Genomic DNA, 27,101 nt, shown 5'->3' on the forward strand with positions numbered 1-27,101 from the left:
AGCAAGAAGTGCGGATGAAAAGATTAATTTCCAGGCATAGATATATTTTCAGAGTACAGTATACTTACAGTACAGGCACTTTGCTACCGAATCAGATAACCCTTCGGTTGTGATTTGGCGACTAAAACTTCCACTGACCTCATTTTCAACGATATCCAAGTGTGTCATTACTTAGTCATTAACTCTGGTGGTGATTTATTATAAGTCAGTTTCTCTTTGCATGATTTTAATTCTATTATAATTAAAGTTTTTTTTTCATAATATTAAATCAGTTCATCTCTGTTTTGTTTAAAACCAAACAAATATCTTATAAAATTTAATTTATTGGTAAATGATATTTTATTTATAGCTTGGTTTTCATCTCTTCTTGATAAAATAATCATGGATTTTTCTGTTATCGTATCACTACGTTCTTATGCTGAAGTTATTGGTTAACCATAAGAAGTGGCAGCTGCGTGTGTGTGTGTGTATTTTCAGGAAATTAACCTCCAATAACGGTAACCATTATTTTAGATTTAAGCAGTGTCATTGTTAATATATATAATCATGATAAGTTTTATCTGTTTTATGTAAGTTCTCTTTCCTTCACAATTTAACGTCGACTGGAAAAAGTTAGATTCCAGTAATTCCAGTTTATTTATTTAACTTTAAAACACTCAGGCAACTCTGAGAGAAAGTTTGGATTTGGCTTTAAACTTTGTCAGCAAACTATGTGACAAAAGTTTACAAGAGTAGTAGATAGTTCAGTCTTTATAAAGGTCACGTTTATCTCTCTCTCTCTCTCTCTCTCTCTCTCTCTCAACAAACACACATTCCTTGTATCCCTATTTCTATATTCTCTTATTATTCATCTTTTTTTTTTATTACTGATAACCTCTTCTATTTTGTCATTATTCCTCAGTATTCTTTATCTCCTTAGTGAGCCCTGTGTTCGGTATTGTTCTCCGAAAATTTGAATTTGAATTCTGAGTCATGCTGTCAGGTTTATAGGCTACTAGGGCAGTAGAAAACTGAGTAACCAAAGGCATGAATAATTATATATATATATATATATATATATATATACCTGTATATGTCTTCGCTTATTCATTTTACTGCTTCAGTAGTAACCTTTGAACCTGATAGCATGATGCATATAAGCGAGCAGTAAACTTTTAACATTTTAATGTTCTCACTCACTTAACCTGCTGTCAGCACGCATATAATTTTCTGTAAAAGAAAACTCTTGAGATGGCTTTGTCTGTCTGTCTGCACTTTTTCTGTCCGCCCTCTGATCTTGAAAACTACCGAGGCTAGAGGGCTGCAAATTATGTTGATCATCCACCCTGCAAACATTAAACATACCAAATGGCAGCCCTCTAGCCTCAGTAGTTTTTATTTCATTTAAGGTTAAACATAGCTATCATCGTACTTCTGGCACCACTATAGGTACCAGCAATACCGGACCATGGCTGAGTTTCATGGGCCCCGGCTAAGAATTTCATGGGCCGTGGCTGAAGTTTCATACAGCATTATACGCTGTACAGAAACTTTGTTGCTTTAGAGACATTTTAGATTTAGCAATGTTGTGCAAGATTAAGAACACAAACCAATGCATTAAAATGTATTTAATGATTTTATTACCATGAAAATAAAGAACTTGAATAAACACATTAGGTATGTTATACATTCAGTAGTGGAGTTTAAAATTAAGAACACATACAACTGAATGAAAATATATATTACTGATTTTGTTATCATGGTGAAAATAGCTATAGATTTAGAAAATCCTTGTATTCATTATAGTAATCCAGTTATCATGATTCAACTGGAAAGCAATTGGAAAGGTATTTATGGAAATCCGGCCAGCCTTTAATGGTCGAACTTCCTATCATGATTTGTTTTAGAATTTAATATCGTAATGTCACCAGACTTTTTAAAGCCAAAATTCATGAGAATATATATATAAAAAAATTTCATTGACTGTAAAGTTGAAAATCGAGACTTACTTACGTCAATACCAGACTTGGCATGGGGATAAAAGTTGACATACTATAAAGGTTAAAACAGAAAATGAAAAAAATATTCTACTAAATTCTTTTATATATTGTACTGAGAATTTATTTTGCTCTATCTATCGACATATATTGCTTCATTTTCCAAACTTAAAACAGTATCACTTATGTACACGTATAAATATATATTCATATATAACTATATATATATATATATATATATATATATATATATATATATATATATATATATATATATATATATATATAATATATATATATATATATATATATATATATATATATATATATATATATATATATATATATATATATACATACAGTATATAAAATATGTGTGCATGTGAACGTGTGTTTGTAGAAGTCAGGAGAGTTCCCCCTTTAAGACTACAATACTTATACCTGGCCACAAAACAAAAAGCAGAAACCTTGATTAGTTTGAATACTTCATCTTAGTGACACTGTCTGACTCACAGTAAACTTGAAACAGATGAATCGAATTTATACCTGACGTTCGTAACCTGTGAGGTCTAATCTTGAAGACCTCAGTTAAGTCGGTATTAACCCGGTATTTATCTACCTTTGTCAGGTCCAGGGTAAACTCTTGCTAAATAAAGTAGACGGCACGAAGATCTCGTTTATTAATATAGTTTGTCGACCACACAATATAGAAATGGATGTATTATAATACTTTGATCCCAGAGGGGCTAGTACTAAACACTGCATACCAAGGAGCTTCCGCCATGTTTAGTACTAGCATCTCGGAGCAGGTAACAAGGTGGATACATACTGCGTTAATACCGATCAAGTCTTCTATGCCTTGTGTTAAAATTCTGCCGTTTTGTACAGGTAATTAATGTAGGTAACAAGGAAGTTCTTGGCTCAGGCAATTCTATGGCTTAAGCCTTAAGGTAAAGGCTATGGACTGCCAGAGTATTGATTAAAACAGCATAGTTTCTAAGCATAGAACATTATATATTACATCGTTAATATTTATAGGCCTATTATGAATAATCATAGCTTTCAATTTTCTGTTTTGTTTAATATTGCACATATATATGCATTTACAGTATTTCAGACAATATAATAACCATTATTTGAAAGGAAGACGGTGTATAATGTTTACAGACTATTCTTATAACCAGTAGCTGCAAAGAGTCGATTACCGAAGATTTTTGTGTTTGAATACCATGAAAGATATTATAATTATATTTATGGCAGTTGTATGTCACGGCGTGCCATTTGGTATTATATTATTTACCTGCGAAGAGAGACAATCAGTTGTTAGTATCTATTATTCTATACCATGCTCGTCTTCGTATATTCAAGATGTAGGGTGATGTAAACGCAACCTTCTGCTGTTGTTTATGGGCGGAGTACATCGTAGCGAGTGACAAGAAGAGAGATGCAAAATAGAGTATAAATGATACAATACAAAATACACGAGCATCGAAGATGATAAGTTTTCAATAAGGAACCATATCCTTCTAAATGAGGTAGAACTTACGGAATCATAGTCTCTGAGGTACTTCAAATATGATTCATTACTAAACATGAGGATAACATTGTACTACATATACATTACAGTACTGTGCAATACCTACAGTCTGAACACGTTCACTAAATGAAAATTTCCCTCGCTAGTTGCATAACATGTCTTGCACTGCTGAGTTATGTATCTTGCGCTTACATACCACACACACATGACAATCTCCTCCTGTTTGCCTTGTAACTACCAAATATACAATACGGTTTCTTCCCATACGTATGACATCTCTCCCTTGCCTTGTAACTAACAAACATGCATAACAATTTCTCCCCCAAATGCTTGTAAGTGGAGAACTGTTTCTCAGCACTGACAAACCTAATCTTTCAGGAGGCTTTCTTCTAATCAGTTTTCTTCTTCGTTTACAGTTGGTGGTTGAATGTCTTGGTGAGCAGTTTGCATATTTGACGTAATTAATTTTGACATATTTGAATCTTGTACTTCTATATGATTTCTATTTAATGATTGCGACTGATGAGCATGACGTTTTACAATCTTTCCACAGATATTCACATCATAGTGCAAGTTACCTGTTTTCATGATAATTCCTCCTCAGGGGTGTCATTTCAGATTTTTGATGGGGGGGGGGTTGGCAAAGGTGGTTTGGCGAGCGAAGCGAGCCTAATCACCTGGGGGTTTTTTGATTTTGAGTTATTTTATGCTTATAAAATAGATAGATAGATAGAAAGATATAACGTAATGTGATGACACATTTGAATTACAGTAGGAATAATGGAAAACCAGCTGCTGTTACTTCTTGGGGCTTGGTGGGGTGAGGCAGGGCAAGTTGAGGCCTGGGGGGGCGCATCTTGAGTCTTGGGAAGGGCAGTTGCCCCCATCTCCCCCCTAAATGATGCCCCTGATACATGCTTTATTGAACCCTGTTTAGTAAACACAGTAAGAAATTTCATAAAATATTATATTAAAAGAAAGAAATGACAGAAATTCATAAAAAGGATGTGGGTGCATCAACCATGTGGTATTTTATAGAGAAACATATGAATTGTATAGATAAATTACCAGAATTAATTCAAACAAAAGATAAAAAAAGAAACTAGAAAAGAATTGACAGTTAAACTCAAAAATACTACGCTACAAGAAATGGAATTTCCAAATAACACCAAAAATATAACTCCACATTTAATGAGATAAATAGTGAACCATCAGCTTTTATAAACCATAAAAATCTGACTACTCTTACACAAGACATTCAATAATTATATAATCCAATGAAATGTAAAAGGTCTTAAGACCAGCTTACACTTTGGGGAAATACATCGTTTGGGGTTTATAAAAAAAATAACATTTTGCCGTATATCATAATCAAAATGATTATGATATAATCATTTTGATAATACTAATTAACAATTTTCAGCAAATTATGAATAGAGAACAATATTGAACCATATGCAATTTATGTAACTAACCAAATAGAAATTATATTTCAAATAACTTACAAGCATTAATCATTACAGGTAATCTGCAAGGACTCCTTTTAATAGTTTGATATATAAATGTAATTGCATATCTCCAGATATCACAGGAAATACAGTAGAATTCAAATAATCTGCTGTCTTAGTGACAACAAAACAAAAACTCTATTACTCAGAAACACAGGATTTTTCATCAGTGGATGTGACACTTTGCTTATCAAACTTAACATAGTAGTGAGATTTGAATGGAACAGTACTAAAATAGAGAATAATGCACAAACATATCTATGAGTAGATGAAGACTGAAATTTTTTTTGATGGTTATGAAAACTGCATTGTAATTCAGGACAAAAAATAAGGCAAAGGAAAAAATGGAGTTAAAAAAAAACAGAAAGGAGACCTTAAGGCAACTTGATCTGTTACAGTGGAGGCATACGACGGCAAAGGAATATCAACTTTTAACCTTTGCAAGTGGTGGAAGATGGAGAGGGCGCTGGAAATGTTGTATAAAAGAAGATTATGGATTAATGCAGAACATTAAAAATTGAATGAAAGATGGAAAAACATAAGCAGTGAAGAGGAAAAATGATTGAATATAGAGATGAATGATAAATTGAGAAGATAAACTAATGATACAGCTAGAGAAAAGGCTAAACATGGAGTGTAGTAGTTGGAAAATTGAAAAGATGAGATTCAGTACGTAATTAATTGAGAGAGATCAAAATTGAATAAAAGAAGAATAAGCCTGAGAATGTAGAATTGGAAATTGAAGATAAAATTGATGATGAATCGATGTAATTGGACTTCCTGAATAGTAGGTTAACTGAATGACCTTACTCAGTTCCTGAGTTTGATGAGGGGGAAATGATGTGGCTGCATTCTTTAAAAATCTGTTACTGTATGTCTTTGTTGACCTAAACAATAAGAGTTGTAGATTGTGAATCAGATGGCATCCAAGTGGAATTCATGGAGCCATGGAATACATAAGGTAGAAATGTATCTCTCATCTTATGCTGTGTTATAAATTGAATTGGAATGGCAGTGTGATTTTATGAAAACCCTGATGGTTGCAGTCTGAAAGGAGCCAAAAATTTCTTGGTGTTCAGAACATATAAAAAAAATAAGACTGGAAATTAATTTATCAAAGACGTTGCTAAGAACTTTGACAAGAAGGCTGTCAGAAAAGACACATGCTCCACACAGGAATGTATCCAAAAACACCTTCTTTTGGTTACGGGAGGTCATCTCAAAAGTAAACTGACCAGTCTCAGACTGGATTGCTAATTCTGTACTAATGTCAGTGTGAGAGAGCTCAGTGCTTCATTTCTCTATCAGTCTTAAGCTGATACATTTGTTGGAAGCGTTGACTACTTTAGCCACATTTTACCTAAGGGATTTCACTCAAAACTTCTTGGATATTATTCTTATTGTTTTTATGAGTAGGCAGATGTCCTGGCTTTCTGTATGTGTGTTGGGGGCCAATATTGATAGTACATTGAGGAGGTTCAGCTTTCAACAGAACAACCGGTATTCTAATTCCCGAATTGGATGAGGAGGAAACGATATGGGTGCATGTTTTAAAAGTACAGTGTGATTTTGTTGACAGGAATAGAAAATTATGTACTTGATTCTTAGCTGAATGTTGTGGATTGCAACTGTGGTGGAGAGAGAGAGAAGTAGGAGGAGATAAAGGAAAAACAACCTTGTTGAGGTAATCCTCACCATACCGAAGTTAAACCATGAGTAGGGAAAACCAATCATGAGATAACACACACACACACACACACACACACACACACACACACACACACACACACACACACACACACACACACACACACACACTCTCTCTCTCTCTCTCTCTCTCTCTCTCTCTCTCTCTCTCTCTCTCTCTCTCTCTCTCTCTCTCTCTCTCTCTCTCTCTCTCTCTCGTCAATATGGATTATAACTCCCCAAAGATTGATGTTCGGGCTAACAATTACAGTTTTTGTTTTTGAGCATAAAATGCCCAAAATGCCCCTTAATCATGTCTCAGGAATCACAATAGCAAGTCTTGGAGATGCTTTAGTCATTTTGAAATCTTCAGTTCAGTGAAATGAGCAAAGGTATACTATCTTAGTATCTTTATTGATATTTATCAGAGGTAAAATTTTTAGGGTATTTTTGTATGGATTATATTGTATATTTAATAATATTAAAAGTAATAATGATAATGCAAAATTAATCATCTTTATGCTATCGAGGTATGATATTTTTTATGTATTTCTTTTGGATCTCATTAGGGATTTAAGATGATTAGCTGTTACAACATGTTAATGGGAGGGGCCCCCGTGTGTCCTTCCACCTATCAGGAATTAAAAATGGTCACAGTTAGTTTTTGTTGGTAGTAAACGAAAAACAGGGTAGCAGGAAGCACTGTACAACAGTTCTTGCATGTGTTAGCTGCTATTGCTTACCTAAAATAAGAGCTTTGGTTTTATGTAGGTAGCAAAAATATTTGAAATTTTGTGTACTCCTCAGTAAGTAGGTTTTCATTTTGATAGTCTCCTATTATAAAAAAAAAACCATCGCAGACTGCAGTGGGGGGTTGATATGATTGCTTGCGGGGTTTCATGCACATAAATTTTTTTGTTTTCTTTTCTCAACAATTTTTCCTCCTTGTTACAGATTGCAAGAGCTTGAAGATGATCACCATATAGTATCTAAAACCCTGATAGAAAGAATGCTAAGTAGTAAACCTTCAGAACGTCCGCCAATATCTGCCATATTAAATCATCCCTTTTACTGGACACCCGAGAGGGAACTTAGTTTCTTCCAGGTATGCAAGTTTCAGGTTGCATATTTTTCTAATTTTTTATTAAGGTTGGTGAATTTTTCTTAAAACTAACCACATGTTTTCCCTGAGGTAATTGAGTATAGTTTTAGCAATTGTTTTGTCATTAATAATGAGGACTAGAAAATTTTACTGAAGACAATTCAAAAAGTAAAGAATTTAAATTGTAATTTTATATATCCTTTATGATTTCTTAAGGGGCCAGCTTGTGATACTCATCTGTTAGAATTTGAGTTTGAGTTTTTATTTCTTAATTACATAGTAGAGAAACTGTGTGGGTCCTCTGCTGATTCATACCTGTACTTGCAAATTTATATTGGTATAAACACAATCATATGATTCACATTTTAGTAAGGGATATTAACTTGTAATAAAATAATGATGCACAATACAAGAGAGAGGTAGGAAACATACAGACGTAAATACAATCGCTAATGGAATTGCAATTTACATGTAACTGACAAACGAATTGAACTTTTACAATATAGATTTAATTACATAGTATTGTACATGACAAATTTAATATCTCTTAGTGGAGTGTGATCAGTGTGTGTTAATCAGTAAATATATTGCATTTCCTGATTAACACAATTACATTTTTACCGAAGGTTTCAACCAGTGACATATGATAGCCTAAGCTCTAGTAGCTTATGACATATTTCAGATGGTGTAAAAATTACATAAATTTTTGTATGCTATACAAAAATAACAATATTGTTGTAGTACATCTTTAATAAGCTCTGCATATATACACACATATTTGACTGAAATGTTTATTAGATTTTTAATGTGGCAGTACAAAAATGTGGTACAAAATGGTAGCTACTTGTTCTATATAAAATCAGCATGTGTACATATACAGTACATACATGCCTTTGTGCATATGTATACATACACATGCATCACATTGGGGGTTGAACTATGGTTCACACTTCCTGTGTGTAAGCTTGCCTTCCTTTTTCTCCCTTTGGATTATTCTTTATAAAATGTTATTTTTCAAGTCTAGCCCATGTAATCATTTTCACCATTGTCATAGCTGCTGTACAGTGCATTGTGTATAACCATACACAGTACTGTGTAGTGACAAAATAGGAAAAAAAGAGTGCAGAATTTCCAAATTACATCTGTAGTTTGTTTCCAAATCTGCAAACTTTCAATATCCGCAGGGGCCTTGGAAGTATAAATGCAGATAATTTAGGCACAAATACTTTATTGAATTTCACATATAACCACAAAAGGTCAACTGAAGTAGTGCAGCACTGTTTTCAAGTATTTAGTGTTTTGAGAGGCCCCCAAATGTCTCATCATTAGATATTGGTGGCTGTTCATTTTACCCACCCATAAAGTTTCATATACTGTAATTTTTTATCAGTTTTGAGTTTTAAGTAGAATCAAATCTTTAGTTATTAGTATGATTTTCTCCACCTTGTATTGAAATATATGGAAAGTGCATAAAAAATTTTCTGAATGAAATAGTGTGCATCCAAAGCCCATTTCAAGACAGACTTTGGTGACAGTGCTATTTACTTTTGGACTTATGAGCTCATTTTATATGCATATTTTAGGGAGAAATTTGAGCAGGTAAGTAAGCTTTCAGGCGGGACCCAAAATAGTTATGCAGCATATAGCAATGCAATTTGGACACGTTGCATTCAGTCAGCATCACCAAGCTGCTGAACACTTCTGAGTGCATTTTCACCAAATTGAAAGAAAAATAGACTTGGGCCAAGAGATCTGTTTTTCCATCCTTCTGCATTTCTTTATGTAATATTTCCCTCGTGTTATTTGAGAATGGTAGTGAAAAATACTTGTTACCTCAAAATGTATGAAGAATGATTTTATTTTAACAGAATTTTAAGGGTATAAAACATGACTAGAACATTTCCTTTTTTTTTAAAGGATGTTAGTGATCGTGTTGAAAAGGAAGTTTGTAACAGTTTTGTTGTTACGTGCCTTGAGCGTTGTGGCATAGATGTTGTTAAGGGCGACTGGAGGCAGCAGATGCATCCTGTAATTGCTGAAGATTTACGTAGATTCAGAGACTACAAAGGAAATTCTGTCAGAGATCTTTTAAGAGCATTAAGGAACAAGGTGAGTGACGTGATTGAGATTTGTCATTTCAGTAACTTTTATATTCTTATATGGAATATATACACATATTCTTTGAGGGAATGCTCTGTGTGTAACCTCACTGCCATGAAATGGATGATTTCATTCTGAATAATGTTTGTTTGTGCACTGTCAACAGTAATCAAGGAACATTAGATAGATGCAACAATAATGAATCATTCATAGCAAACTCATCATACATATTTAGCCCAAGTCATAGTTGCCATGTCCCTAGACATGCTAGTTTTGAGGTCCTGAAGAAGATAGAAGTATGAGATCTATGTGCGACTTCCTGTGTATACTCATCAGTGAACCATTGGTTAATAGTAAATGCCTAGGTCATTATCCTGTCTCACTGCTGTGCAGTTCAGCTAAGTTGTCTTGCAGTCTTGCTTCACCTTTTTACAATTGTCATATTTCATGTAAATTTCATTTCATATTTTTTCAGTTCCTTATCTTTTGTCATTCATGCTAAATTTTACTTTTTTGTTTTTTGTAGATAGCGAGTGATAATTTTTTATTGTAAGTAGTAAGTGATCAGTAAGTAGGTGTTCTACCAGCTCCCAGTATTTTCGCATTATTCTCCCAGCCCTATGAGGGTTAGGTATTTTCAAGGTCTCTTAGGTAGCGTGTGTGATGTTCATGCCTACACTAGAGACAAACTCTCACCTGTTGTTTGTTACATTTTGGGGCCAGCACTTACATTGCCGGCCTTAACTGTGATGTTTGTTGACACTGGTCTGCTGTCCAGTGTGTGTCATTACAACACACGATAATGTGTAGAGTCTGCAAACAGAGGCTATTTGTTACAGATCCTTCAGCATCTTCTGTATTGAGTCTTTGTTCCCCTGTTTGACATGTACCCAGTTGTTGGCTCCACCCTCCTTATATGCGTGTACCAGTCTGACTTGTGCCCAGTTGTTAGCTTCATTCACCTTTAATGCCTATTCCATCCTGACTTGTGCCCAGTTATTAGCTTCACCCACCTTTTATGCCTGGTCCACCTGACTTGTGCCCAATTATCATCTTCACCAACCTTTTATGCCTGTAATACTGTTGATTTGTGCCCAGTGTTATCTTCACCCACCTTTTATGCCTGTGCCACCCAGACTTGTATCCATTTGTTATCTTCACTCACCTTTTGTGCCTTTACCATTCTGACTTGTGCCTAGTTGTTAGCTTTACCCACCTTTTATGACGGTAATACTCTCAGACTTTTACCCAGTTATCATCTTCACTCACCTTTTATGCCTGTACCACCCTGACATGTATCCAGTTGTTATCTTCACTCACCTTTTATGCCTTTACTACTCTGACTTTTGCCCAGTTGTTAGCTTCACCAACCTTTATGCCTTTACCAACCTACTTGTATCCAGTTCTTATCTTCACTCACCTTTAATGCCTGTATCACCCTGACTTGTATGCAGTTGTTATCCTCACTCCCCCTTTTGCCTTTACCACTCTGACTTGTGCCCAGTTATTACCTTCACCCATTTTTTATGCCTGTACCACCCTGACTTTTGCCCAGTTGTTAGCCTCACCCACTTTTTTGCCTGTGCCACCCTGACTTTTGCCCAGTTATTCGCTTCACCCACCTTTATGCCTTTGCCACTCAGACTTTTGCCCAGTTATTAGCTTCACTCACCTTGTATATCTGTACAACTCTGAATTATGCCCAGTTGTTGTTCATCCACCTTTTATACCCACACCACTGTTTCCACCCTGTTAAGGTTTTCATACAGCTGCTGTTGCACAATCCTGCATTTGCTCAACTGACAGCATATTTTTGCATCATCTTTTGGCCAGCATATGCTTTTTGACATGTTGGATTTCTTGCTACCTGTGGTTGCTCTCTCATCTGCACTTGCTTCCTGTGCTGTGTGCTGTAACTGCTATTACTTCTTTCCTGCTTTTAGTGCTGTGACTGCTGCTTTGTTACCAGACTGCCCTGCTGAGGCTGCTGCTGCAGTTAATTATGGTCCTCCAACTAATGTTTTGGTAGCCATGGCCTCTACAGTGGTTTTTGGCTATTCTTGCTTCAACAGTACTTGCGGTGCCTCCCGTCCTATTTGGTTTTAGTATCAACTTTCGCACTGTTAAGAGTTCGAATCTTTCAGATGCTGAATTGTTTATCAATTATAGTATCCCTTCTGAGATATTCCAGAGGTAGGGTGAATTGAATATTAAACAACATAAGTTTGTGAATATAAAAAGTCATGGTGTATGTGATAAAAATTCATAAACAGCTATGTGTTTCAAATGTACCAATTTTCTGTCATGGTGGACATAGGGTGATATTAATTCTAAGTACAAAAACCTGTATTCACTGGCATATGTACAGAGAGTTAGTATCAAATTATTAACCTGTTGTGTTTTTTCCTCTTAGGAACAGTTTATGATATTGAAAGGTGTAGGACAAGAGCAGTGGTTCATTTCAGAAGCCTTGGGGAATAAGTCAGACAGTGACTACTTAACCTTAGTGCTAGCTTATGCACAAAAGATTACAGTCAGTGCAGGATAGCTCTGAATTTGCTCAGACAGTACTTAACTGAACAAACCTGTCTAACCAGTAGCTAACCTACCTTACCAAGAAGAAAGTCAGTCATTTCCCTATTACTGTACCTAAACTCTGATGGCCATCATATTTATGCTAGCCTAAAGGTAATTTCATTGTAAATTATTCTTACAACAGTTTTATGAAAACTTCTTTAATGATATAAATAGTGACAACAAAATACAGTGAACTATGCACAGCAAGACCAGATTGACATTTTCTTCTTTGTAAAGCTTCAGTTACAGATTACAAAAACTGTTTTGTCTTTAAAGTAAGATCTGTACCTCCAATCAAGTCTAACCAGTTAAATGCTATGTAATGTATTGAATCCAGTGTTCATCAAGCACACACTACAAGGCAATCATTGTCATTACCAGTAAAATTTGACTTGCATCAATGTTCATGTCCCCCATCAGCACATTCACTTTTTCCTCATTTCAAGCCATTCTACTACACACTTATCCACTTAATTTACAAGCCCTATCTAAAATAGTAAATTGTGATTGAAGACCTTTCAAACACTAGACTGCACAATAGATTTCATCAACATTTCAAAACATTGCACTGCAGTCTTTCATAAATATCAGCCAACAGTCTTGTGGTTTTACAGGCTGGAGCTTTATCTGAGTGAAGCAGGCACGTGCTAGGGCTAATATTAACAACTTTCTACCATCCTCATGTTGGGTACTTACTGCACTTGTTCACTTTCTAAAGCCTTTGCCTAACACACTTTCAAAACATTCAAGCCAAGCATATTGCCTGGGTGATCCCTCTCACATCAGACCTGCAATGAAAAGGAGCCCTATATTATTCTTAACAGAAGTGAGTACAGTGACATTATTAAATGAAAAAAAATTGGAAAAATTTTTTTTTAAATTGTTAGTAAAATAATAGCACACAAACAGGCCAATATACGGCCACCAGTTGTCCCTGCCACCAGTCATTGTTTTTGTATGTTTATGGAGCTCTAACTTTACACAAACAGGAGGTGAAAGCAAATACCAGTATAATGTTGGTTCTTACAGTGTTATCCTGTAGAATTATACAAAATAAACAAATGACTTAAATGTAAACATTGGGATGATCTCAGGCTAACTGAGTGAACGATTGTCCCAGGAGCAACAGTATTGCCAAAATGGTAAAATATCATTACAGTATTTCCATGATATACACGTATGCATACATTAAGGAAGCATTAGTTACACAAACATATGAATATTGTTATTGTTAAGGGAGGTATATTAATGGTACTGTATATGGACATAAGAATAAAATATTTGATATAATAGTACAAGAGAATAAATGCAGTGAATAATAATTGGAACATGACCAGTCTTTCTTGTACAGCAAATATACTGTACCACAATATCTTTCATATACCAACCTCCCCCCCCCACACTCATAGTGCACTCTTGAGTGACTTCTTTCCTATGAACCTTTGAGAACAACATGGGCTCATTGGGAGGGATATCATCTAGGGACTTCTTTTCTAGGTCGGAGCAAGGGGTCACAGAGGAGGTGGGGAAGGGGTCAACATTAGAGGGAGGTACTGGGCAAAAGAAACAATGGGTTTGCCATCACACATGACCACTCGGGAGATGAATCTTGTAATCCCTGGACCTTCCACATCCCATGACTATTCCAACTTTGTCCCAGCGGCATGACAGCCATAGTCCTCAGTCTTGTGAAAATGATTGAAGGTGGGCAAGGATGCGTGACCTGAGAGGTCAACCATACAGGATCTAGGCAGAGGAGCATCTGTGAAGCTGGGAGTATTTCACACCTCTAACAATCTTCAGTCAAATACTGCACAATCAGTAATGCTGGATGGTGCTGTTGTTAAGATGAGGTGTTTGACCTCACAGTGGCCTTCATCGGTCCTGAGGCAAAGAAGAACACCAGTTTCCTGGAAGTAGCAACAAAAGATCCAGGTGGTGTTAGGTGGTAGTGTCACCTTTGCAAGGAACAGCAAGCCAGCCTTAGATTCGGTTGACTACAACGAGGGAGGACTTCCCTGCAACAATGGAAAATTCAGCTGAGGCAGACTCAGAGGGGTTATAGTGGTGTCATAATTCATTAGGGGTTCTTGTTGTTGGGATGGCCACAGTATCTGGCATTTCATACTCACAAGCTCTAACTGTGTTGACAATGTTGGAGTCAACACAAGGCAAAAGGACTCCGATTTGCTCACCGCTTGGTGGCTTCTATACCTTTGTGGCTGTCATGTAAATGGGACAAGGGTTGGTGTTGGAGGGCAGCATGAACCACAGTTCTAGCTATGTACAGGACAAGTTCACCATCAGCGTAGAGGTCATCCCATAACTTCCAGTATAGGAATAAGGAGGGCTTATTCCTATACTGAGGGTGGCTGACTGGGGCTCGAGACAGAGCGTCAGGAAAGCAAAGCAACTTGTCAGTATACCACACAGCTGTGAAGAGGTAGGGTGCAATCTCTTTCAGGTGTTGGAGGCAGGGATTTTCAAGTGTCAAGCATGTCAAGGTATGAACGAGCGGGGATCTGCCATTTCAGTGAAATTCAGTAGGCCAGTTAAATATAGCCTACATTTCGACATCGCCCAGATGACAGCTAGCATCTCAAGCTTGATGGTGGCATAACGCATCTCTGCGTTGCCAAGGAACCGAGAGCTACACTGAATTAGACACAGACATACATGATGGTCCTGCAGGGGGCCATATCCAGCACTGTTGAGGCATGAGGCACCTGTCTGAAGGCCAACGGGTAGGTCTGGGTCAAGAAGGGTTAGAACGGGTGAACTGATGAGAGCTAACTTTACGCGTTGAACAGCCTCATCATGATCAGGTGTCCAAACAGTTGTTCTCTTGGGGAATCATAAGAGGTCGTAGAGGCTGAGCTGTAGTGGTGATGTCAGGTGAACTCTGCCAGTTGGTTGACCAGTCCCACGAATGATCGGATGTCGGTCAAGTTAGCAAAGGTTGGGAAACCCCTGATAGCACTGTTTTTTTTTTTTTTTTTGGTCAGCTAAAATGCCTCTGCAGAGGTTCATGGTGGGTGCAGTGACCACAAACTTATCCTTATTGAGGAGATCCCAAACTTGCAGGACCTGGTTAGCACATTGCAGATATGCTGAAGGTGTGTATAGTAGTCTTCATTGTGGGTGAAGGATGTCATTGGTGACTTTAACACAATTTTTGACCCCTTGAAGGGCCATATCACCCTGCAGGCAGAAGGCGTCTCCAGTAGCTGTGAAGCCCGTCAGTCTTCTGTAGTATTTGAACCAACCATATGGTGTGATAAAAGTAGTCAAATGTTGATCTTCTGCCATTTCCATTTGCCAGTACCCACAGAGGGCATCAACTATGATGAAATACTGAGCCTTTGTGTCCACACTACGAATAGCTGCAAAGGGTGTGGATGAAGGGTGGTCTGGGCAGGAAACTTGACTATTCAGTTGGGAGAGGTCAGCAGCAATGCATACTTCTGGTTCATTCTTGGTGACAGTGACAAGGGGATGGCACCAGATTGAAGGGTTATCACCAACAGGTTTGATTACTTCCTGGGCCACCATGGAATCAAGCTCTTCCTTGGACCTGATCCCTGAAGGTGAATGGAATCTGTCTAAGAGTGTGTAAGGCGGAGGGTACTGCACCATCCTTCACATGGATCGTCATGAGAGGACCTGCCATAGGCTTGAGAAGAGCTAACTTCAAGTCTTTTTTTTAGAGACCAACGAGTCCTTGAGTTCTCATAAGAAACATTCCTTAGCTTTTGACATGCTCTAGTTCCAAAATGGCTCTAGGGGAGTCTGAAGATATTATGGCCAACTCTTAACGAAGAGCGTAAAACAAAAGTAGAGTCCGGACATTTTCATGGGCTTGAATGCTGGCAGAACAAGGCTGCTTGCCTAAGGTGAGGGTAGCTTGGAACATACTGAGAGCTTACCATCAGCAGTGATTGTGACAGCCATCAGCAGTGAGTGTGACTGTTGGCAGAGGAGGCTGTACGCTGCCCCTGGGGATACACAAACTTTCCAGATGTTGTTGTCTGGTAGCATCTGTATGTGAGACTTAACTTTGCTGATGACAGAAAGACATATGGATTTGGGCATCTTGGGGGCAGTGTAGGAAGGTGATCCTAAGCAGTGGCAGCTGTTCTTCCTTGAATCTAGAGTCTTGCTTGAGTTGGAACAGATACCACCATTGCTTGAAGATCCATCTTGTCCCTTCTTTTTTCCATACAGCACTTATCAAAGTGTCTGATGCAATGGCAAAGGCAGCACTTGACTTAGCTGGCAGGGCACTTAAATGTCCTGAACCAATGACCAAGCTAGGCACAGCTTTTGCAAGTACTGTTGGCTACTGGGCACACTTTGGGGCCATGCTGATGGGCACGACACTTGTATAAAGAACTGCCTGCCTTGAAGGTTTGAGGGTTACCACTTTCTTATTCTTCCTTTCCTTTTTGTGGGTAGAAACAGCACACAACTGATTGGTAGGAGCACATATGGATAAGGTTGCACTTTTGGCTGCTACATGCAACCAACAAGTTGTGACAAAGTCTTGTAACTACGAATTAGTGTCCAAGGAGATTAACCTCTGTACAAATTCTGCATCTCAGACACCCATCAGAATAATAATTTTCAACTAGGTCTCCTAGCATGTGGCTGCATTCCCTGGGCATAAGTCAGCTTCCTCTGTGATCTGTCAAAATTTCACATAGGAATCAGCAAAAGACTTGTTCGATTTGTGTGTAGCTTTGTAATTCCCTTCAGCAAATTACTTTGTTGCATAGACCTTTTATGTGAGATTGTAGGGTATCCAGAACTTTGTTTACAGACATGTCTGTGGAGGGGGAAACATGCAAAGTATGCTATAACATGTTGCGTCTCAAGGGCCAGGGACACTCGCATCTGGATCATATGCTTTTCTCATGGGAACTTAGAAAGGTCAGCCATGACATTATAGTCATCCCACTGACGTTTCCATTCCATGAACATTTGGAATGTTGCACAACTTAAAGAAGGGGTGGCATTTGAGCCATTGCTTTGTGTGGTGGGGGAAGAGAAGACTGACTGGAGTGGGAAGCATCCACCTCAGCAGCAGGTGTGGAGTCACCTGAGTTGGGAGTTCTTGTAATTGAGAGCATCTGGATGAGAGCATTAAACTTGAGGTTTTCCTCCTTTCTGTAATGCTCCTCTCATTGTCTTCTTCTTCCTCACATCTTTGTTGCCTTCTATCCTCCTCTTCATGTCACCATCTTTCTTGTCTTCTCTCTTCCTCTTCATGTCACCATCTTTCTTGTCTTCTCTCTTCCTCTTCATGTCACCATCTTTCTTGTCTTCTCTCTTCCTCTTCATGTCATCATCTTTCTTCTTCAGAAAAGCAGGAATCTTCTAAAAACTTTGAGGGTGAAAAAATCCATGTTGGTTGCTTGACTAGCAGGGCGTTTATATTGAGGGAGCAAGAGTGGTGGGGATAGGGAGGCAGGCTCCTCTTCCCACAACATTCCCACTGTGGACATAGCCACCCACAGCACACAGTTCTTCTAATCTCTGTCCTGTAGGCTCTTCTGATGTACTACATTTGCATTTGCTGTTTATTTTAAGTCTTCTGACTCTATCATTACTTTTAGTGTTCAGTGGAAAAAATATATAAAATTATAAACAAAGTTTTATATATAAAAGTAGCACGTGTGTGCTTTTGCATGCTGAACAAATTAGAGAGAGGCATAGCAACAATTCTTGCATAGCTCACCCGTCAGTCACCTAGAAGAAAGCCCTTTCTCTGGCATAATTAAGAGTTGGCCCGAAATAAAAATGAGGATACAGATGCACATACAGTAATGCACTGCATAAGTAATTCACGGTAAATCCAACACTGTAGGTCTTCACTAAAATTCACAGGCACATTAGAAATGATATTAATGGCATCCCAAAGTTCCGGTTATTCAGTCCCCTTTTTAAAATAACTTCTGCAAACACTGCTGTTTTCATTGCACCATGTAAGTTTATGGAGTTCTAGCTGTACACTAATAGTGGATGAAAGCAAGCACCAATATAAAGTCGGTTCTTATGTTGTAGTAATGTGTAATGATATAAAAAATAAGGGTCACAAATGAAATGTAACGTCAGGACAGTCTCTGGCTAACTGACTTAACGATTGTCCCAGAAACACCAGTATTGCCAGAATGGTAAAATATCATTGCTGCCATGACATACATACTATAAGGAAGCATTAGTTGCACATAAATATATGAATATTATTATTATTAAATGAGATATATTAACCCTTAAACGCCTATTGGACAGATCATACGTCGACTAAAATTGTCTGTTGGGTGCCGAATGGACGTACCGTACATCGACTACAAAAAATTTCAACCTTCAGTCAACTTTGACTCGACCGAAATGGTCGAAAAACACAATTGTAAGCTAAAACGCTTACATTCTAGTAATATTCAATCATGTACCTTCATTTTGCAACAAATTGGAAGTCTCTAGCACAATATTTCTATTTATGGTGAATTTTGAAAAAACTTTTTCCTTACGCCCCTTGCTGTGTAACTTCGACCAAAAATTTCAGAAATTCTTTTGTCATTTTGTCGTAATTTTTGCACTGTTCTATATTAGCCGTTACATAAAGTTTTATATATGAAAATGTGCGCAATTTCATGTACAATACAACAAAATACAACCCATGGTTGTAGCTTTTATCAGTTTGGAAATATTTTCATATAAACCACGATAACTGCCAAAATTTCAACCTTCGGTCAACTTTGACTCGACCGAAATGGTCAAAAAACGCAATTTTAAGCTAAAACTCTTACGATCTAGTAATATTCAATCATTTACCTTCATTTTACAACCAATTGGAAGTCTCTAGCACAATATTTCGATTTATGGCGAATTTTTGAAAAAACTTTTTGCTTATGTCCGCTCCAGAAATTCTTTCGTCACGTTGTCGTAATGTTTGCACCGTTTTATATTAGTCGTTACATAAAGTTTTATATATGGAAATGTGCGCAATTTCATGTAGAATACAACAGAAAATAACTCATGGTTGTAGCTTTTATCAGTTTTGAAATATTTTCATATAAATCACGATAACTGCCAAAATTTCAAGCTTCAGTCAACTTTAACTCGACCGAAATGGTAAAAAAACGCAATTATAAGCTAAAACTCTTACATTCTAGTAATATTCAATCATGTACCTTCATTTTGCAACAAACTGGAAGTCTCTAGCACAATATTTCGATTTATGGTGAATTTCTGAAAAAACATTTTTCCTTACGTCTCTTGCGTAACTTTCGGCGAACATCTCAGAAATTCTTTCATCATGTTGTCGTAATGTTTGCATCGTTTTACATTAGTCGTTACATAAACTTTTATCTATGAAAATGTGCGCAATTTCATGTAGAATACAACAGAAAATAGCTCATGGTTGTAGCTTTTATCAGTTTTGAAATATTTTCACATAAATCACGATAACTGCCAAAATTTCAACCTTCGGTCAACTTTAACTCGACCGAAATGGTCACAAAACGTAATTGTAAGCTAAAACTCTTACATTCTAGTAATATTCAATCGTTTAACTTCATTTTGCAATAAATTGGAAGTCTCTTGCACAATATTTAGATTTATGGTGAATTTTTTAAAAAAACATTTTCCTTACGTCCGCGCGGTAACTCGGCCGAACATCTCAGAAATTCTTTCGTCTCGTTGTCGTAATGTTTGCACCGTTTTATGTTAGTCATTACATAAAGTTTTATATATGAAAATGTGTGCAATTTCATGTACAATACAATACAACAGAAAATAACTCATGGTTGTAGCTTTTATCAGTTTTGAAATATTTTCATATAAATCACGATAAATAGAAAAAATTCGACTTTCGGTCAACTTTAACTCGACCGAAATGGTCGAAAACTGCAATTGTAAGCCAAAACACTTACAGTCTAGTAATATTCAATCAATTAGCTTCATTTTTCAACAAACGGGAAGTCTCTAGCACAATATTTCGATTTATGGTGAATTTTTGAAAAAACATTTTTTTACGTCCATGGCGTTACGAATTCATGCATCATTTTGTGATAATATTTTCTCTGTGTTGCTTTGATCGTTTTACAATTTGTTATATACCAAAATCATCGCAGTTTAGTGTACAATACAACTAAAAAAAATTAACTCATTAGCTTTAACCGTTGTGCTTACAGCGCGATTTGTATACAATTATATGAGTTTTTTTTTTCGCTGTCATATATTTCAATATTTATATATGATAATGATATTTTTTTCATTTCTGATGGTTGCATACTAAACTTCAGGCGGTGACAAAAAAAGGAGCCAAAAATGAACTCTTAATCTTAAAAACTAAGCGTGCTGTGATTTTTTGAAAAAAACTTTTTTTCCGCTTCGGCACTAATTCCTGAACACCACCGGCATACGGGAGACGTTTTTGTAAATAGAGGCTTGGCATTTAAGGGTTAATACAAGTCTAGCAGTCTACCTACCAGAAATTCACCCAATCCTTGTAACCATTCATGCTTACTATCCCCATACTTCTTCAGACAGTACCTTTCATACTCCTTAAAAAAGTCATTTATATCCCTCTCACTTGATATGTAATACTCTTACCTTGGGAACTTCCGTCAGTACTGTGCTCATTGTACCTCTTTCACTTCCTTGTCACTCAAACTTCCTAGCTCTCTATCCATTTCCTCACTCACTTCTGATGCACAGCTATCCTCACCCGACGGGGTATATGTACTGTATAGTGAGTCCCCACTCTCATTCAACTTGTGTATTATCTCCATCTTTTTCTTGGCTTTATTGTTCTTTATACTTTTCTTATCTTTTGCATCCTTATCCTTTCTTTTTCCTATCCTCATCATCCTTTTGGTTTAGGATCAATTCTACCTGCGCCATTTTTGTTGCCCCTTACATTTCCTCATACTTGGAGTCAACTAAACTTGTAATGAAATACTATACAGTAAATCAAATAGAGCAAAAAATAAGAATGGCAAACATGTTACCACACTAAAAAACACACACACACGAATGCACACAGTGTAGAGAAGATAAGTCAACATTGATGAAATGCCACATGTAGATGTAAACACACACAGACAGGCATACAAGTAAATATTCTCTGATGATATGAGGTGGAATGAAAAACCATTAATTCCAATAAAACAGATGATGATAACTACTTTTCAAGGTGTTCTTAAAACAAAGTTGCTTTGAACAGTCATCAAGAAATGCCTTATGTACTAAAGATGTAAACACAGGGTGTTGTAATGCAGTACACAAACACAGTTTATGTATTACATACTGAACAAATTTCATTTTTGGTAGATTGTACTAGGTTAGGCTTTCACATAACATGTCTTATGATTAACAACCACTTACCAAAGAACTGACATAAACAACATTGGGCATGATGTAAACAAACAGATCGGGGAACAGTTGTTTTCCAATTTTGGGGGATTTTACTTCAACATAATTATTTTTCCTTACCTTTGTATGCCTGTTTTACATTTATGTACAAAAATAAGTAATAATTCCAAGAATAAATTCATTTCTATATACATTTTAGTTCTGTGTTTTCCTGCAAATTAGGTAACACTCAACTAGACATTACTTACAACCAGGACCCCAGGAGGTCTTTAGGGTTGGGATAATTAAGGCTCCTGGTGCACTGTAACTCTCTTGTGAGAGGAGCCTTGATGTTGTTTAGTTTTTGCCTGTGAAACTGTTTGAGTCTTTAGTAAAAGCCTCTTGAAGTAATTAAACCCTCTCATGGTACTACGACCTGTGAAAGGGTAAGAGAATTCCAAGTGTTTTGTGGAATGCTGGCTTTTTCATTGAAGATACTAGTCTTTTTGTTCTTACCCAAGGTAGAGAGAAAAGAAAATAACTGTTTTGAGGCATTTCCCTTCTCAGGGTTGTTAAAATGCAGACTTGACCTTATTTAAAGGCAATGAGTTTGACACGCTTTTATGTCATATAAGGGCATTTGAAGTGTACTCAAAGAGATTAAGCCTATTAGAGATGATATTGATCATTTTGTGCATGTGTGAACACTACTATGGCAAAATGCACTGCCCTTTTTCTGCTTATTTGGTCAAATTAATGCATGTAACCTCATCCTAAGTTATTACCTTACTGGAGGTAATTAGTCTTTTTAAAAGTTATTATACTGGAAATACTTAGCCACCGAGATAATAGCAGTGGAGTGGGCTCGACATCCAGGGGTTTGCAGCAGACAGTGATTTGTGGGGATCCCCTTTTATTGACCTGTTCAAGACCAAGTGGAGCCTTGTTTGCCAATTTGCTGTTCACCAGTGCAATATCCTTTAGCTTGGGAAGTGGATACCAAGCTCTTCCTTGGTCAGGTTTAGACTGTAATGCCATTCCTCCTTTTGCTATGTTTTAGGAAGTCATCAGTGAATTAGCTGACTGTAAGTTTGTCCCTTGGCATTGATTACCTCAGGTGGCCCAGGAAGGCTGGGTTTCCTGTTTCTTTCAGTGGTGGACATGAGCAGCCAAGAGATGAAATGTTCCATCACAGTTCCACAAGCTACAGATGACAGAATGGGATATTCCATGGTTCCTGTGAGCTGAAGGCGGGATCTTGCAGGAATACCAATATCAGTGCTGAGAAAGAATCTGCTAAGGGCATTTTTTTTCAGCGCCAGTGCCTTTATAAACAACTTGGTTAAGTTTCTGTTGTTTCTCAAGCATGAGAAATCTTCTTGGTAGCTCCCTGTCAAGCTGAAGGGGCATGTTAGCGTAGGCTGTTATGCTTGTCTGAGGACAAAGACATCTAGATGTCTTTCAAGGTGTTATGGTGAAGTTTCCCAGGTCTCTGGTATGTACTTTACTTTGGAATCTATATGAGGTTCTTCAGTTCATTGTGTTGTCACCCCTTGAACCTTTTGGAACAAGAAACTTGTAGAGAGGAGTCTATGGAAACTTCACAGTAGCCACGACAGCTAAAGAGTGAGAGAGCTACAAGCTTTGTCAATTAAGGTAGGCTTTGGTAAAGACAAGGCAGATATTTTTGATTTTTGGATTAAGTATGGTTCTGGGCTAGCCCCTTACCTACAACAGTATCTTTACCTAGGTGGGAATCACTAGGGCCAGAGGAACTTGACCCCCTTAGGGTTCCAGTAAAGACTTGATTAATTGTTCGAATTGCACTTTAAAGCAGACGTAAAAGTTCTGGGTATAGTGTTCAAAATCCAGGGCTTCCAATGAATAGGAATGTAAAGTACTTTTCATTAGGTCTTTAGTTAAGGACTCTCATGTTAATTTCTGTCCTCGATGGTAGGTAAGCCGCCTGACATGGGAGCAGTGGCTACAGCTTTTAAATATGGAAAAAAACTTACCAACTTACTCTTAGATAAGTTATTGAACTCACTAAGTGGCATGGTAATCCTGTATTTTCTACGATTTATCTCTATGGTGTGGAGATCAAATACAATTTTTTGCAGAGCGTTAACTCCTTTGGTTTGTGCAGGGGATTTTAGGTCTTGAATTGATTGGTAGCCTTTTTTGGCCTACTGCTTTTTAAACCTGGTTGGGGTTTCTTGGAAGTATGGAGGCACTAAGTGTTGAGTATTGGAAATGCACCATTTTGTATGTAGGTACCTGTTGATTATCCATCTTTGGCTCTGCAGGGTTTTGGCACAGTAATCCTACCCCTCCTTCTGCTGAAGGGGGAACCTTCCAAAGAGACCTCAGGCAATAATAACCAATGGATTGAATTCACTAGGTAAAAAAACACTTGTTTTGTACTTAATATCATGTTACTAAGGAGCTTTGAAAGGGTTAGCTCATTTCCACTTTGCCCCACCTTTTTCAAATTGGGGATCAGCTCAATAATGGAGGGGGAGGTTCATTTCAAAATTATAAATACTTAAGATTTATTTTTTTAAATACTTACCTCTCCGTTTGCCCTCCTTATCTCCTAACATTCAAAGTGGATGGAAGTAGACTGACCAGCTACAAGTGTTTGTACATATTGGTCATGGGGAGAGGGATAGATGGATTCATAGAAAACCAAGTGTTCTCATTTTTGGTTTCCATCTGTTACAATACCACTGGTGCAGAAGTAAAAGCTACATAATGGAGAGGTAAGTATTTAGAATTAAATCTTAAATTAAGTATATACCGTATGTGTTTCTATATTTTTTATTTATTTATTCGTTACTTCTGTATATTTCTATTCCTGTATGGGCCAAATTCTGTATGGACACCTTTGGGCTTGGTGTATTCTCCTTCTCCAACTAGGGCTGTAACTTGGGTTGTCTTAATAATTACATTATAGCAATAACATAAATAATTTATGAAACCAAAGGTACTACATGTACTGACACAGGGACTCATTCAGTGTTTTGGGTACATAAGGAATTTTTTATTATTTCCTAATTTACCTAAGGTAAGTTTTCTGAAAACAGTCATAACTGATATGCTATTGTTATCAAGGCAGTAAAATGTGTATATTTTCAGCGAAATCACTACAGAGAACTAAAGGAAGAAGCCCGAATGGTCTTTGGTCGTATCCCAGATGAATTTATTCACTACTGGACTAGTCGTTTTCCTAGACTGTTACTCCATACTTGGTGTGCCATGCTGTGCGTAAAGAGCGAACCAATTTTCTCAAAATATTATGATTCTCAGTACAGTTTCTCTCAGGTGAGTTAATAGTACTGTATTCAGCATGATTGAAATACCATTACAGTTATTTTACTCAGCTCTTGAAGCTTCTCACATGTTGCCTTATGATTTTCTCAGTTTTATTATGATGTATATGTATTAGCTTTTATATTATAGCCACAATATCAATTTTTCACTTCCAAAACATCCATTGCTACTCAGTTTTCAGGTTTTCCACTTATCAATACCTACATATACTAGTAGCATCTGAGATTAGGCTCTTTTTCCATATGTAAATGTTCTGCTGTCTGTGTCATGGCAGTGATAATTTTTAGGTAGACATTGCTGGCATGCAGTGATAATTTTTAGGTAGACATTGTTGATGCCAGCAGACTTGAAAAATTGTCAGCTTGGTAAAAAGAGCAAGTAGTATTTTCTGGCGATTTATTTTCTTTCATGATAGTTTGATTATGTTTTATCATTGGCCCAAATATATATCATCAAAGATGTATATGAATATAAAGGTTTTGAATATTGTATCTGAAACTATTTTGTGATTACAAATTTTTTAAAAAGCTGTGACATGTAACATATCACCGGTAATAGAAATCTAGTTTGTCTTAATTTACAGTCTTCAAATGTTTACCATGAAGAGTATTTTACTTTGTTTTGCTGACTTTGTCAGTAATGAAGGTTTGTAAGGCTTTGATCAGTAGGAATTGTGGAAGTATATTTCGTAAGGTTAAGTAGGTATAGTAGAATTATCTTTTGACATTTTTACATATATAGGTTTTCATGAGCTTTAGTAATTTCTGATACAATATGCCATTGGGGTGACAAAAACAACAGGCACTGTACCATATTTCATACTACTGTAAGGTCATGAATATAGTTAACAATCCCATTCCAGTACCCATTTGCATATGCAAATTGTATATTGTATATATGTTGCACTATAATCACTGAGGTGATGAAATTCAACATGAACTTCAATTCTGATTCCTGTTGTAGCATTCACTTTAATTTCTTTGACAGTACTTTAAAATAATTTATATTGCCATGGTCATTAACAGTTCTGTTCAGCTACCAAATCCCAGGCTAAAGGAGGTGGGGTCATACCAGATTTTTATAGTTTTATGATAGGTTACCAAATAGTTTGCTAGTTTATAATATAATCATGAGATGTAATACTTTTTACCTCTGATATCTTACAATAGATTTTTTATTAATGATAAAAAGAATATAGATTATTATTCAAAATTAATTTCCTGAAGATTGAGTTTATGAAAGAGCAAGCTTTTGATATAGTCATAAGACAAAACACTATCACAAAACACTATTTTGGCCTTCTTATCTCCCAAAGAATTGTATTAATATGATGAAATTAATGTAACCAATACAGTAGACTTGGATTCAGAAGGGATACTGGAAAAGTCTAGTTTATGATAAAAAAAAGAAATACTGTGAGAAATTAAAAACTTTTATTTGTATCTAAGCTGCCTTTCATATATAGATTTTAGTGCTTACCTCCCTCTCAGATTTTCTTTGAACAAGCACTGTGATTTTTTTACTATAAAAAAAAGGAGTTCACAACTTTTTATTAGCTAACTACTGGTTACTGGTCATGTTTATGATTTGTGGTCCAATTCCATCAAAACAGACATTCTGCACAGCCAACATGACAAGGTAATTCATGTTAGTTTTTCTGTATCACACTAATCTTGTTCTTTTTTTGTAGAGGTCGCTAAAAAAGGGATTTTGACAAAGGAAAAATCTATTTCTGAGGAAGGTCCCGTGTCACCTGGTGAAATTCCATTACAGCACGAATTTCTAGGTATAACAATGCTAGATATACCAGAGAAAAAGAGCTTTCAGGAAAGCTGGGTTACTACCCCAGTCGAGCTTCTAGGAAGGCGTCGGTATAAAGAAGGGTGAGTGAAATACCACTACCACGAAACCTACTCGAAAGATCT

The 27,101-nt window shown here is 36.7% G+C and overlaps 2 protein-coding genes across 2 annotated transcripts in view; one reads left to right on the forward strand and one right to left on the reverse strand.

Moving 5' to 3' along the window:
- Nucleotides 1-27,101, reverse strand: part of LOC136844161 (uncharacterized) — a 340,577-nt gene that overhangs the window by 98,082 nt on the left and 215,394 nt on the right. The window contains exons 16-20 of the mRNA XM_067113178.1: nucleotides 21,138-21,360; nucleotides 17,689-17,841; nucleotides 16,413-16,695; nucleotides 15,655-16,067; nucleotides 15,163-15,330 (exon numbers count right to left, since the gene is read on the reverse strand). Coding sequence (XP_066969279.1) covers nucleotides 15,163-15,330; nucleotides 15,655-16,067; nucleotides 16,413-16,695; nucleotides 17,689-17,841; nucleotides 21,138-21,360 — 1,240 coding nt within the window. The remainder of the gene's footprint in view (nucleotides 1-15,162; nucleotides 15,331-15,654; nucleotides 16,068-16,412; nucleotides 16,696-17,688; nucleotides 17,842-21,137; nucleotides 21,361-27,101) is intronic.
- Nucleotides 7,638-26,587, forward strand: LOC136843797 (serine/threonine-protein kinase/endoribonuclease ire-1-like). The gene is made up of 3 exons (XM_067112543.1): nucleotides 7,638-7,812; nucleotides 9,727-9,918; nucleotides 24,982-26,587. The coding sequence occupies exons 1-3, from the start codon at nucleotides 7,717-7,719 to the stop codon at nucleotides 25,174-25,176; spliced, it is 483 nt and encodes a 160-aa protein (XP_066968644.1). The 5' UTR covers nucleotides 7,638-7,716; the 3' UTR covers nucleotides 25,177-26,587.

Source organism: Macrobrachium rosenbergii, chromosome 12 (assembly GCF_040412425.1).
Source record: "Macrobrachium rosenbergii isolate ZJJX-2024 chromosome 12, ASM4041242v1, whole genome shotgun sequence".
NCBI classification, from domain to species: domain Eukaryota; kingdom Metazoa; phylum Arthropoda; class Malacostraca; order Decapoda; family Palaemonidae; genus Macrobrachium; species Macrobrachium rosenbergii.